The sequence below is a fragment of the Leopardus geoffroyi genome, chromosome A1 (genome assembly GCF_018350155.1).
Source record: "Leopardus geoffroyi isolate Oge1 chromosome A1, O.geoffroyi_Oge1_pat1.0, whole genome shotgun sequence".
Lineage (NCBI taxonomy): Eukaryota > Metazoa > Chordata > Mammalia > Carnivora > Felidae > Leopardus > Leopardus geoffroyi.
The window spans coordinates 36,608,879-36,623,849 of record NC_059326.1 but is presented as its reverse complement, the minus strand read 5'-3'; the positions used below and the strand labels follow the sequence as shown (position 1 = coordinate 36,623,849).

The following is a 14,971-nucleotide window of genomic DNA, read 5'->3' as shown; positions in this document are numbered from 1 at the left end:
TTCTCTTTGCACACTTTCTCTAGGCAGTCTTACCCATACTCTAATTTTGCCTAAATTTTGATAACTCCAGGGTCTCACCTCTTGCCTTAACTATTGCAATCACTGGTCTCCAGGCTCTCTGCTTTCACTGAAACCCATTTTCCATACCAGGCAACAATCTGTTAAATCAAAGATCACATGAATGGTAGGTAAGTACAGATTAAAGAAACATTTCATAGGAGAAATGTATATGACACTCTCCTGCCTAAAATCCTTCCATAGTCCCTATTCTGAGGGATAAAATTCAAACTCCTCACCATAACCCACCTTACTCTTCACGCTTTGACCCCACCTGCCTTGGCAGCCTCGTCTACTGACATTTACTACACCCACCTGTACTGTTGCCAACATACCTCACCCTACCATGCCCTCTAGAATTTCCCTGGTTACTCTGTTTTCTTACTTTCCTCCCTTTTTTTTCCCCAAACTAAGTTCTAAGTTCCCTTCATGACTTTCGAGATTCACATCAAACTTCATTCATCCAGAGTTAACAAATATTTATTGAGAGCCCCTTATGTTTCAGGTACTGTTCTGAATGCTGAATTATTAGCTGAGACAAAGTGTCTGTTCTCACACTGACTTCACTTCGGGGTTGGAGACAGGACCAAGATGTGCAGAAAATAAAACAGGGCAAAAGGGAAAGAGAATTTGTGTGATGGCATACTGCTGTTTTTATAACAGGAATAGTCAGGGAAGGCCTTGATTCTTCCATGAATTGGTTCCTGACTCAGGTATTCTGTGCTCTGCTCAGGATGAACAGGTGTCGGCTTACTTGCTGGGCTCCTCTGCTAGTCTGTGACTCCTTGAGGGCAGAGACTGCTTATCTGCGTGTTTCCACTGCCTAGCACATAATCATTCTATGGAAATGTGCTCACCACTGTTCTGGGTGGAGAGGTAAAGCCACATAACAAGAGCTCAAGAAACAGGCTGGTGGAATAGACTGATACATATTTGAAATGATAATAGGAAAACCTCAAAATAAAAACTTCACTTTTTACTTAATAATTTAATAACATATCAAATGCTAACCAGGGACAAAGAGTCAAACAAAATATTATAACTACATAGTAACATATTCCTAAAATTATGAATGGTAGGTAAGTACAGATTAAAGAAACATTTCATAGGAGAAATGTATTTTGCTCTGTATTTGTAAGCACTTGGGAGAGCCTGAATTCTGAAGGTGTGTAAGCATTTTGGGAACAGTATAATTAAGGGAGAATTTTGCAAGGAAATGGGGAGTAGGCTGTATGGACAGAATGAAAATAGGTGATAAGACTTTGCAGAAGTAACTCTATTTGTTCAGTTGTTTTCATTTACTAATTACAGACAGGAACAAGTTTAAAGACCGTGGTATTTTATCATGAAAAACCATAACTGCGTTGCCATTAACCTCACTGGAGGCAAAGGCAAAATTAAAAATTAAAAGGTGATGTTTTGTTTCTCATACTTTTTTAAACTCTCATATTTTCAGATCCTTTTTGCAAATTTTAGGGATTTTTAAGACTAAAATTCCCTAATTATGATCAACTTCCTTCCTGCTAATTTTATTTTGCTTGCTTTTACTTTTTCAAATAAAAAATCATAATACAAAATGAAAGTTTATAAAATTGAAAAAGTGTATGTAGACACACAGAGTGTACATAATTCTACTACACTAAGCCACTACCTTGAATGTATTCTCATCCAAATCTATAAATTGGCTTTATTCACTCATCATAAATATTTCCCATGACATTACAGCCCTCATAATGATCTTTTATGACAGCTGTATCATATTTCATCCATTAGGTGGAAGATCACTTATTTTACCATTCTCTTATTATTGTTAGGCATTTAGGTAACTTCTAGTTTTTATCACAATGCTGCAATGATCATCTCTCAGCAATTAGCTTATTTCCTTTGCTCTTTCCCTAGGAGAGATTAACAACTGTGGGATTATTGGTTTTAAACACTCTTTAGGCTTGGAAAAAAATCAGAAGGATTACATCAATTTACACTGCCGTTGGACATGTTTAAGAGTACTCACATCACTGCATCCTTGCCAGCATGAGCTTTACCTAATTTTTCCCCACCAACTCATACATTTAACCCTGCATGTAATTGTTTCAATTTGCGTTTGAATACTCCTAGAGTTCAATATTTCTAATTCTTAGTTATGAAAGATGACACTGCTACTTCAGCAAGAAACCATATTGAGCATAAGTCAAAAGGTCAAGGCTGTAAAAACAAAAGAAAATAAAATCTTTAAGAAAGTTAATCTAATCATGGCATGATTAACTGTTATTGTGATCCATGATAATTAGGCATTAATGGCAAGCAGTTCACGGTAAGTGGCTATTATTGTTATTATTTACACATAGCCAGATCAAGCATTCTTAGATTACGGGGAGGGCTGGACCAGGTAGAGATTTAAGCTCTTTTACGCCCTCATAAAGATCCCTTGATCTGGAACCAGATGTGATCCAGAAGGCAAGTTCTCTTTCCTTCCTTAGCTCCACACAGCCTCTATACACCGAGCACCCAGAAAAGATCCTAGGCATTATGAGCATAGTTTGGCTGAGGGTGGGCTAGAACTTACTTTACTGAGAAACAAAGATGAGGCCCAGTCAGATATAACTCTTTGAGAGTTATGGTCATTAAATCCCTTTTCCCATCTATGATTACACTTCAAGTTGAGGATCTAGGTTTTCAGTGAGACTTCTCAAGAGCTTTTAAATCCCAAACTCCTTCCATCTCTTTTCCCGCAGAGAAAGGACTAGAGGCACAATCATATTCCCATTTTCCCAGTCCACCTTACTAATTCATGGTAATAGGATTTAAGGTAATAGGATTTCCCTCTGCCAAAACATTGCTCCCCAACACTGTCTGAATATTCATGCAGTAGATTCTTCACGTTTCTAAACACATAATTCTGAGAAAAATAAAGGAGAAAGGAGTGTGAAAGGTAAGAAGCGGTAACAGTAATCCACACTTCATGGTGAAATTAATTTAACTAGACTGGTTTTGTATTCTTAGAATATTTAACTCTGAAGCATGCAGAAGATAGGAATAAGAATTCCAATGTGGAGAGGACATAGGGAGAAGCAAAAGGAATTAAGTCATTTTGGGTTGCTTTAAAAATAACATAGCTGAGGACACTATACTATAGAAGAACAGGGAAGAAGGCCAAGGTTACAATGATAAAAATGTATGTTTCTATATACCTTGGGAGTTTACAAAGCACACTTCCATTGATCGTATTACTTAATCCTCACGACAACCCTGTACTGAAACTGAGACCCAGAGATATTAAGTAACTTACCCAAAGTCACTTAGGTAGTAAGTGGCAGAGCCGGGACTCGACCCAGGTCTTCTGATTCTTCCTGTGCATTTCCAGCTCCCCTGGAGCTGAAGCAGGGGCAAAAGGGAGGTGGAAGTAATATGCCCAAGACCAGCCTTGCCCTCTCCCCTTCTTTTAAAGGCCAAGCAGAGCAGACAGGTAACTCTTGCAGTGGCCTCTTTGCATCAAATTCTCTCAGGATACAGCACACAGAATCTGAAAATGTTTCTCAGGCTCGGGCTCAAGAATAGCACTAAGTAGTAAATGATGTCAGAAGTAATTTTGGCAGTACTTTGCCACTGATGTGAAATTTACTGGAATCTCAAAGTATAGTAATTCTCACTTCAGAAAGTAAAAATTTTTTTTTATAATTGAAATTATTCAAAGCAGTTTGTTTGAAATGTTTTGTTTAGCAGTTTGAGTCAAACCTTTTTAAATTATACCATTATAAAAATTATTTTGAAAAATACCTAAGAACCCAGATACCAAATATATATTTAACCCTACTCTATGGCCATTTTTTTCTATTTTAATAATCTTCCCTCAGTGATTATTTTCATTAAAGCAATTATAATCATTAGAATGGCCAGAATATTCAGTCTTTTTATAGCCAAGTATTTTCAACAAATTAATAGGAAAATGTATCATCTTCTTATAAATGAGATGTAAATCTCATATTTCTAAATTATATCTAAAAGGTCTTTAATGTAGCCTTTTATAATTAATTTTCTATGACAAAGTTTAGAGTTTTCAGTACCTAGTTTCTTGAATAGATCCTTAATTTTTCTTAAAGAATTATATATTTTAATTTCTCATCTTGATTACTTACATTTCAAATAAGTTTTAAATATATTCAATGAGAATTTTTTTCTTTTCTTATTTCCTAAGAATACAAGGGTACAATTTAAATCAACTTGGCATTTAACCAACTTTTTATCACTTCTAGATCTTTTTGTACTCAGCTCCAGTACATCTGTCTCTAACAGTCTTTGCATTTATGAGAACTTGTGTCAGTTAGGTCTAGGTGCTAAGTAAGCATCAATTATAATCAGGGCTTATAAAAGATCAACCAAGGATATCAATTCATTTGTTCCCAAAGCTTTCAAAGGTTTTCTGAACTTGAAAAATGCTCTATTTAACCAGACTTCATTTGAGGATCTGTCTTGTCTGAGATGGAACATACCCAATCTAATAGTTAAAAGCCACGTGAAACCTTTAAGATGAATAAAAAGGCAAATACTCAGACACAAAACCAAAGAGGAAGAGGACAAGGAAGAAGAGTCTGGGTAAGGGGGAAGAGGAAAAGGACAGAAAATGAACAAAACAGAAGAAGAAAAAAAAGTTTACCTAGAATAAACAAAAAATTTCGAGTAAGTACTAATACTTTCAAGCTTTTGATATGCCTCCCTTTTCCCTTTGCTTTAAGACTTCAATTACATATTTGAAAAATCTAATTAAGCCTAACATTCTTTTGAATACTGATGGTCACATTCAGGAATTCCTAATAATAATAATATTTATATTATCTAATGATTTTATGAGGTAAGAAAAAAATTAGTATATTTTCTCCACATTATTTTAAGCTTTATTTACATTAGTCTCTTCAAGATAAAATGATCATTATATTCTCCTAAAATCATTCATTAAATAGTACCAAAAATGGTTTCCAACATTAAAAAAAAAAAAAAAAGAAGAACACAAGCCCATACATTTTAAAATTTGAACCAGAAAGAAACAGAATTAAACTGACTTCTAATATCTTACTTTATATAGTAAGTTGTTGGTTAAGCATGACCAAAAAGGCTTACCCTAATTTTTTTATCACATGATCTGGGAAAAAATGAGCATACTTCAGGCAAGATAAAAGTGTCAATAAAAGGTCTTTAAAGTTAGTTCTAGTTTTGAAAAGTCAATGTTAGCCTTCCCCACTTCCCTCCTTCGCGCTATCCTATTCGTTTAACATGCATAACAAAATTGTAATCAAGAACCGTTCCAACAATGGCTCCCAGACTGGAACCATCTAGGTCTGATGGAGGCCTTATTAATATTTATTAGATGGTTTCTGGAAGGAAGGAAATCTATCTTCTACTTCTCTTATATCCTTTTAATCCTTTGGGTATATAGGACAATCTATTTTCTGAAGTAGCTTTGCTACAAAAAGCATTCAAAGACTATGTATTGGAAAACTATCATATTAGACTATTACGCTCAGGCTTGATGTCTGACAAAGGACTCTTCAGTAATAAAGGTGCCCACCAAGACTACATAAATCATCCATAAATCATAAATCAACACATAATTTCTGACCTCCTTCTACTGTTTTAGTTATGAAGCCCGTTCATGTGCTTACTTAAAATTCTAATCCCTTCGAGCTCTAAAAGAGCTGGTACTTACAGTATATATCTACCACTTATTTAAAGAGTTCTTTTGCACTCTCACTAGCTATTATCCCACCATAAATTCTGCCCTTGTTTATAATTATAAGTGACTGGAAAAGGCAGGTTTCTTAAAATAAGAATATTTCCCCCTCTAGTTCACTCAAGTGAGCTGTGGAATTCTATCCAAGATTATCAATTCATCTCACTTAACTGTTGTAACCAGGAAAAGAAGAAAGGGAGATCAAGAGCAGTTAAGTATAAGAGCTTGCTTATTTTCCAGGAGGCTTTTAACAAGCTTTCAACTAATTAAAACAATATTATTCAAAAGCTTTAGAACATACAAGCCCATTAGTAAAAGAGCAATATAAATGTTGAAACAAAACAGAATTTTTGGTCTTTTAGGAATCTCCTTCACTTAACAATGTTCACTTACCCACTGGAATTAACTTGCTTTGACACTTTCTTTTTGAAATGTCATCTTAAAAACAACAAAAAAAGGGATTTCAGATTTTGTCTTAGACTAGTTTATTGGGGAATAACAAATTCAAAACCCAAATAGATGATGAAAATGCCTTACTGCTGGAACATGTAAACATCATGTAGGTTACTGGGTGAGAATTACAGAGAAGGACAGCAATATTATAAAAACTCTAATGGTAGTCTCCACAAATGACAATTTCTAAATGTTAATACATAGAAGTTTTTAGAATTAGAATTAAGTTAAAATAAAATTAAAAGACCACTGAGTTATAAGATGAGAGAACATGTTTGAGGACAAACTGTCTTTTACTATATATTTAGTCTCTATTTATAACATAAAAATATAATATTATGTTCCTCTTAAGAAGTTTGGAATATCTAAAACAATATATTTAAAGCTAAATCTTCACCCTATCTTAAAGCTGGGAAAATTTGAAAACTAGAAAGAAGGTAACAAGATCGCTAAGACGTTTTCCAAAATATGTCCTATAGATTTTCTGTAACAGGTTCTATAACAGGTTAAAAAAAAAGTTCCATGAACAAATAAGTTTGTGAAGCAATACACAGTATCTCTCTCTCTCAGAGATTAAAATATGTATCAACTGATGTGAATGTTCAACAGTATTTTCTAAATAAAAAAAAATAAAAAACAAAAGCACTCAAAGCAAATGAACATAAGCTCATAGATCCAATAAGTGATATTAGCAAGGTTGCATGTTAACTACAAAGCACTGATGAAGGAAATTACAGAAGACCTAAATAAATGGAGAAAAACAAGATAAAATAAAATACATATTAGTCTGTTATTGGCTCAAAGAGGTCCCATAAAAAAAAAAAAAAAAAAAAAGCATGCTTAATTTTTTTAACCCAGCATTTTCCAAATGTATTTAACTAAAAAGCAGAACTAATATTCTCAGAACACACCTTCTAGATGTATTAGGCATAAAACCATCTGCACAAAAAACTAATGACTTTTGTATTCTTACAGTGGTCTAAGTTGCTTAAATAGAGCCTCTTCAACTATGTTTACTCTTAATAAACCATATGGGTTTTCTTTTTTAGGCAAATAAAATGTACTCACTGTTGTAGTACTTCCTTTCCCTTCTGAATGGTGCTCTCAGTCAATGACAGGTTGCTAAGGGAGTTATTTCAAGCCAAGGTATAAAACTCTTGCTAGTAGTTCCCAAGTTTAATGGAACTGGAAGCTCTATAACATTAGAGTATTTCTCACAAGGAGACAGATCAAACTCCACTCTTTTCTAGTGAAGCCTATCACACAGGATTCTAGAGTAAATAGCATAGATCCAGTAAAGTTCAGAAAATTAAGATCAATAGGAAAAGTAGTCCATATATATCAAGAGATACCACCTACCAAAGGTGAAATAAAGAAAGAAAGGAAAGAAAGAACAGTTAAAAAAAAAAAAAAAAAAAAGCCAAGAGGATACAAGAATGTTTTGGAAATAAAAATGAAAACAGAGAGAGATGACTAACAAACAAGATGACCAAAGAATACACAAAAACAGTATTAAGCGGAGACACAAGATGAAAGGACAGTTGACAACCTCTTATGGTATGCAATCCAATACGTATGGTCAATCCCAGACTTTAGGGGAGGAAAGATGTATTGCGGGGGCTCCATCTGAAAGTGCTGTGGTCCAACAATGCAACGCTATTTTTCAGCTTCTTTAGGTGCAGATGGAAAAGGCTCAGAAATTCACTAGAAACTGAAATAGAACTGTGTGTATTTTTTTTAATTCAAGGATCCCTCTTCGTATTGAAAATAATCTTTAAAATATACTGACATAAGTGTCTAGTCAAGGCACATGCCCAGTATAAGAGTAACACCGTTGGGACAGAGAAATAAAACAAAACAAAAATATTCCTCAGATTCATTTATTTTACTATTTTATTTTCTGTGCAATAAGTATATTAGCAAGTCTTTTGTATTATATGCAAAGGAATGGTAAAATTCAGTGCAGTTTGAAATGGCAATTTTAAAAGCCCTGGTATGTAAAATAAATGAAAAAACAAAAATTTACACTTTGAAGAGAACAAGGCTTGAGCCTACTAAATCAAAAACGCCAAAGGAAAAAATCAGTTCACCTGACAATCCCAGCACCCTTCGGCTGCAGCTCTCCCCCATGATGCTTCCTTAAAGACTACTTTGAAGGGAAATGTAAATCAGAGGATATTTGGCATAAATCTAAAAGCAACATGATTTTAACTTTAACTAACAAACATCATAATTCAGGGCACCACACTTTAGGTTGCTATTAATAAAGGTGAGACTTAGAAGATAAAAGATTAACATCATATCTGCTGGTATTCATTTATGCAAAAATAATTGCTGTGGATTTTCAAACAGTTATGCTAGCTTGATTCTTAATATTGATAACCAAATAATGTAAGGCTCAAATTGTCTTATGAATTATAATTAAAGTTAGAAACAAACTGACTAGTATGACTATAATAATTTTAAAAAGACGGCACATCTTGGGTAATACCCTGCCATGTTATTTCACTTTGGAAGTTATTTCACCTTCAGAAAAAAGGAACATGACATAAACAAATAACCTGTACATTCAGTGCTCAATAAAGAAAACCTCAGATTACCCAGAAACGTTTTAAACATGTCTTTATATATAGCTCCTTTGGGTAGATTACAATATATGAAGTTATCAAATAGCAAAATTCAAACAGTACTTTTTGTATAGGTTTTTAAAATCATTATCTAGTTTATTATTCTCTTAGGATTAATTTAAATGGTGAAATAAAATGTCTCTGTTAAATAATATAGCAGGGTCAAACGTAGATGTCAACATTTTCATAATCAACTGTTAGGTTTGGCTATCACAAACCTAAAACAAAATTTGGGCTTCAGGGGGTAGATACCAACAGTATGAAGTTGACATCTCTATGTATATGGTACGCATTTATGAATGAATAATCTCTCCCTCTTCATCAGCAGCTTTCATATCTCCAGTAAAGTCCTTCTGTGTAATCCACAACCTCTGGTGGGAATTGTGAAAGGCTGAGCAATTGATGAAGAAATAAAGAATATCAAGTACAACCAAACTTTATGAAATCAAAGCTTGAAGACACTGCATGGAATCCCCAAATTCCATCACCCATATGTTCTTAAATTGGGCTAAGCTATCTGTACAGTTTCATTCTGACTAACTCTGTTTATACTGCAACAAAACAAGACAAAACAAAATGGGCATGGCCTGTAGGACAATGTTTAAAAGGAAAGTTTCCTGAAATATGTATGGTGGAAGAAAATGTATTTCAGTATCTTAGTGACCTTAATCAACTTATGCTTTTAATGCAGAAATTTAAGTGTGGTAAATTATACCCACTAATTTATTTAAGAATTTATCAGCAAAAATGAAAAACCTTTGGACTATGATCAAATATGTGCTTGTACTTTTTATTGGCTACTAATTGGCAGAACTTCACTGTTACATAATTCTAATATTCCTTTGAAGTTAATGATTTCGGTAACAATTGTCCTCTTTTTAATATCTATTATGATCTTTTAATATCAAACACAACCCAGATATAGCCTAACTTTATCACTACATCATTAAAATTACTAACATGACCTTGTTCTAATACATTTAGGATCCATTTTAACTCATTAATTTATGTATCATAACTTTCAATCGCTGTCATTAAATAGGTTAGGGGTTTTTTGGTAATATGTTTCTTTTTAATATTTTTATTAGTGGTAGAATAAGTTATAGCTTTTTGTGAGTGTCATTTGAATTTGAAAAGATAACTTTCAAATGTGTATTCCAGGATGTCATTATAAAATTTTGTGCAAACGTACTTCAAAAGTAAAAGTTCAGATCGACAGTTCCTTTTGTAAAGTACAGTAAAACTGAAATATATATATATATATATATATATATATATATATATATATAATTATTTAAAAAAGCAAAACCCAAATCCTCCTAAAAGCAAATTTTACTTTTTAAATAGATACGAACTTTTGAATCAAGTAAAATTCATTAAGTCATGCTTTTTTCTTCCACGTTAATTTTATCTTCAAGCTACGGTGGAATAAAATAAAGACCTAAACATTACTTAATTAAAACTTTAGTAAACAAGATTTTTTCCACTCGCATTTTGTTTTAAAACTTCAAGAAGAAAGAATGAAGACCCCCATGAGATATTTAAGTTTGATTCACATAAGTGGAACTATAACTTTCTTCTAACTTTGTGCAGTGGGCAGGGATTTTTGTGTGCTTTGTGCACTAACATATATCCTTCACTTAGAATAGAGCCTACGTAGTACCTAATAGATATGCAAAGAATATTTTTGAATATATGAATACAGAAAAACATTTAAAACAGGATGATCATCTAAAATGCAGTAACAACCCATCTGTCCAGAATTAATGACCAAGATGATGTGTATGTTAAGGCCTTGGAACTAAGCATTACCTATGTAATCATAATGGTTTTATTTGGAACAATAGCTGAACAATAATTATTTCCTGATACTAAGAAGCAAATACGATGAATTTATAAAAAGAAAGTTTAGAAACTAGTAAGTTCTAAAACATTTCTTGGGATATAAAAGTCTCAATAGAATCCAGGTCATAAAAATACTTGGAAAATCAAGACTTGACAAGTGTCTCTACAGGCTTAGGAAGGCAATTCAGAAGAACCCACACTCTAAAAACACAAAAGGTTTGTCTGAGCAGCAGCACCAGGGTATTTTACAATAATTCCAAATTGCCTGAGGCATCTTTTTACTGGTTTCCTGGTATTAGTTTTAGAGTTAAAAGGAACCAGTTTGGAAAGGGCCTGCAGGAAACACAAACAGCAGTTTTCTTTGCCCCTAATGTTTTCTCATACAGTAAACAGAAATATAAAATAATATATGTATACTTTTCTTCCTATATAATTTTATAAATAATATGAGACACCCTAACGCTTCATTTACTTTGGAAAAATAAGGAAAATCGTATGATGTTCAAAGAACATTGGGGGAAAAAAGCGAGAGCACTTATCCAGTTAAGAATAAGTTATGAACCCCACATTATGTGTGATAGTTAGAGAGTTCACTATAATAAATATGCTAAAGTTAAGAGAGAATATTTAACGACATCTAAAAGAACCAGGTGAAATCTAGCTAGAACAAAAAAAATCAAGGATGACTTATTAAAAAGTTTACTAAATCATTTTGGAGGAAATAAAGTACTTAATCATAATCAGAACATATACTTTCACCATCTGAAATATCATCACTGAATATGTTCTGGAAGGAAAAATACATATCCATATGGAAAGGGAAAAGTAGGTATTTAGTGTAGAGAGCATAGGCAAATAATTCCTAAACTTCGTGAGAAAAATACTAACCCTTAAAGTATTAGGTAGATTTTTATTTTAATTGTCCATATGAGAGACTATTAACTTAGTCATTGAGTCTCTTAATATTTCATGCTTTTTATTTAATGATTTATCCTTACACCTTTAATAGATAATACAGGCAACTGATTTCTATAAAAGCTTTTGGTTTATATGCAGGCTTTTGGGCTGTTTTTCCTGCAAACTATTAGAAACATCTTCAATGAATGAACACTGCTACATTTAGGAAAAGGAGGTTTTTCCCAAATCTTACACCAATAAGAAACAAACAGCTTCTAAGAGATAAAATATAATTTCACAATTAAAAAGAGACCAAGAGTTAAAAATTAAAAATTACACAATCCATGGGGTGAATGAACACTGTACCTTTGCAGCCCTTTAATTTTTCTAGTATGTTTACCAATTAGAATCATCTTCTTATTGATATAGTGAATATTTTGCTTTAATTTAAAATTTGCCACAATTCCAGTTACAATAAGAAAAAGTGCTCATAGACCCCAACATTAATACTCTCAGAGGCCAAGAGAACTCCAGACCAACTCTACACTAAATGTATTGACAACCGCATAAACAGCTTCTATTCAGGGCCTTTTTATGTATATATGCACATATGTATTTTTAAAAAATGGAGATGGATGAACATATGTTAAGCTAGTGGCTTCTGAATATCAAGGAGATGCTTCTACAAACTAAGTCAATTACTCATGCAGAGAAAGAATGAAGAATGATCTTATCCCCAATAACGATGTTCATGATCCAACTATATTTGTCATATTAACTTATGCAAAATCATAAAATATCAACAATCACAGCAGAAAAGTAATACCAGAATCTCCAAAAGATTTAGTGATTCTCTCGTGCTTCTCACTGTAAAATATTTCAAGCATCTTATAAAAGATTTTTAGGGTGACTGCAAAATAAAGTAAATAAGTAAAAAAAAAAAAAAATTAGAAAAGAGAATAGATGAGTAGAGTATTCACAAATGGGTAGAAAGTAGAAAAGTATTGCTTGGCTCAGAAACACTACATGGACATGTGACATCTGAGAAATTTATTGTCCAGCTAAGTTTACATTGACTTAAAAATTAATGATAACAGAAAGAGGGGTATTAAAGGGGGAAAGGAAAAATCACTGACTAGAAAGAAAATGATCACTCAGTAGCAAACACCTTTGAATGGAAGAGCTACAGTGAGGAATGACAATGTGCTCATCAGTTATGGCCACCCTGAAACAGAAAAAGGAAGTAGAAAAGAAGTGAAGTAAGGAAACTAAATTTTTCTCTAGGGAGAAAAGAATAAAATCAATCTCTTATCAAATCCTCTTAAAAAAAAAAAAAAAAAAAAACCTGAACGTAAAAATTCTAGTTTGACTTTGACTGTAATGGTTAAACACATTTGGGAGCACATTACAAATAGCAAACAAAGACTCAACTTCTGGGAATACATAACCTATAAATAAATAATTAATTTTACCATCAAAACAAGATTAAGATGTATTAATGGAAAAAGAGAATGAAAGTAGCAGTCATAGGAGAATCAAAAGGGCAAACATATGGTTACATCAAGTTTCTCCATTAAAAGAAAGGCATAGATTAGATATTGATGGTATTTCAGTCCTTTAGAGAAAAAGTGGCTAAACTTTAGACAATGAGAGTGAGGGAAAAGATCTATTAATTAAACATATGAATCATTAGTAATATACTATAAAATATAAAATGATAAATTATCTAGAAATTTCCATGGCCCAAAGCACAATTACTGATACTAGGCTTTTGGTTGTGGTTTTCTTTATCTTGGGGAGAGTGGACGGTGGGCTGTGTGTGTGAGGGGAGTGGGTGACACTGAGGTGGTGACAGAAAAATGTAAGGAGACCAAAACTAAACTAAACTAAACTAAAAGGGAGCAACTGAGAGAAACCTGTATACTTCAATGATAAGACTAATGTCTGGATAATACCATTTTATAGTATATTTTGATACTTTAGAGAAATAGAAACGAGTTAGACATCTAATGATAAGTTTATTAACAGCTACCCATAAAGTGGAAAAAGGAAGTTAAAAAAAACTTTATGAAACCAATTTTAATGTGCCTTGTCCTCCGTTTTTGCCTAAATGTAGCTGAGAATCTATATAAAGTCACATAAGCCCTTATATATAATGGACTCCATGAAGTCAACTGTTCTCAGTTACATCATCAAAATTACCACAGAACATTGACATACATTTGGCAACAAAATCAAGTAATTACTAAACAGAGATATTATAGTGAGTCTGTATGTATACATATATAAACATATATGTAGTAAATGCAGCATGACTTCATATATAATTTAAAGTGTTTTTCTTAATTTGATATGTAATGAAAATAATAAAGAACATACACGTATTCATCAGAGATTTAAATTTGATAACTGCTGGACATAATCTAGTCAAATTTAAGGTAACAAACTGGGAAAGAACAAAATATGCATAAAGGCTTGCAACTGTAAATAAGGGCACCCATTTCCAAAGCATAATATAACAAAGCATTACACAAGGAAAGTGAATTCCAATGCATTCATTTTTATTGTAGTTCAATGTAATTATTAAACTAGAATCTTACTTTAGGAGTAGCCAGTTTTAAGTAAATTCAAAATATTTTTTCCACTGGCAGATTTTGTATTGCTACGACTAAACTTTTAGAGCTATGTATTTTCTTCAAAACAGCCTATGCCTTCGTACAGAATTTGAATCACGTACCCATGCCTCTGTCTGAATGGGCCTCATGTTGCTTAGTAGCACCTCTTCATAGTTTCCATAATCAATGAATTTAACAACCGCTGTCATGCCAGAAGAATGGAGAGCTTCAACTTCTGCTCGGTAGAACTGAGGAGACAATAAGGAGTTGGGAATATGACAATCCACATTGTCTACAAAGGGCAATGTTTGATGGAAATATAAATACAATGTATATTTTTTGAAAGCTCATTTTTTAAAATTATTTTTTATTGAGCTATGTATATATTGTGAAAGGATCACCACAACAAGTTTAATGTCCATCACCACACAAAGTTACAAATTTTCTTCTTGTGCTGAGAACTTTTAAGATCTACTGTCTTAGCAACTTTCAATTACAGTATATTTGAAAGAAAAATTTTAAGAGAATAATATTTTTAAGAAAGAAAACTTACTTGCAGATAATCATAAATTGGCTAAAAAAAGAGATAAATTCTCTCATCCAAGTGAGTTCTGACACACTGGGCAGTAGTAAGATTTCAGGACAGAACTAAGAAGGGTCAGTAGAGAAGAATATTCACATGTTAATGGGAATAAAAAAAAAAAACACCCCACAAAACTAGTGTTCTGTTTTGTTGCAAGCCACTGAAGCCCTTA

General features: G+C 32.8%; 1 protein-coding gene across 6 annotated transcripts in view; it reads right to left on the bottom strand.

Moving 5' to 3' along the window:
- Nucleotides 1-14,971, bottom strand: part of TDRD3 (tudor domain containing 3) — a 162,051-nt gene that overhangs the window by 21,081 nt on the left and 125,999 nt on the right. For 3 of the 6 annotated variants that reach the window (XM_045478475.1, XM_045478466.1, XM_045478505.1), the window contains 2 exons: nucleotides 14,339-14,464; nucleotides 3,344-3,429 (listed from right to left, as the gene is read on the bottom strand). In XM_045478475.1, the coding sequence (XP_045334431.1) occupies nucleotides 3,344-3,429; nucleotides 14,339-14,464 (212 nt within the window). Of the gene's footprint in view, nucleotides 1-78; nucleotides 159-3,343; nucleotides 3,430-11,663; nucleotides 12,827-14,338; nucleotides 14,465-14,971 lie in introns of those variants that run through there. The other 3 variants (XM_045478482.1, XM_045478497.1, XM_045478488.1) reach the window with 3 other exon arrangements.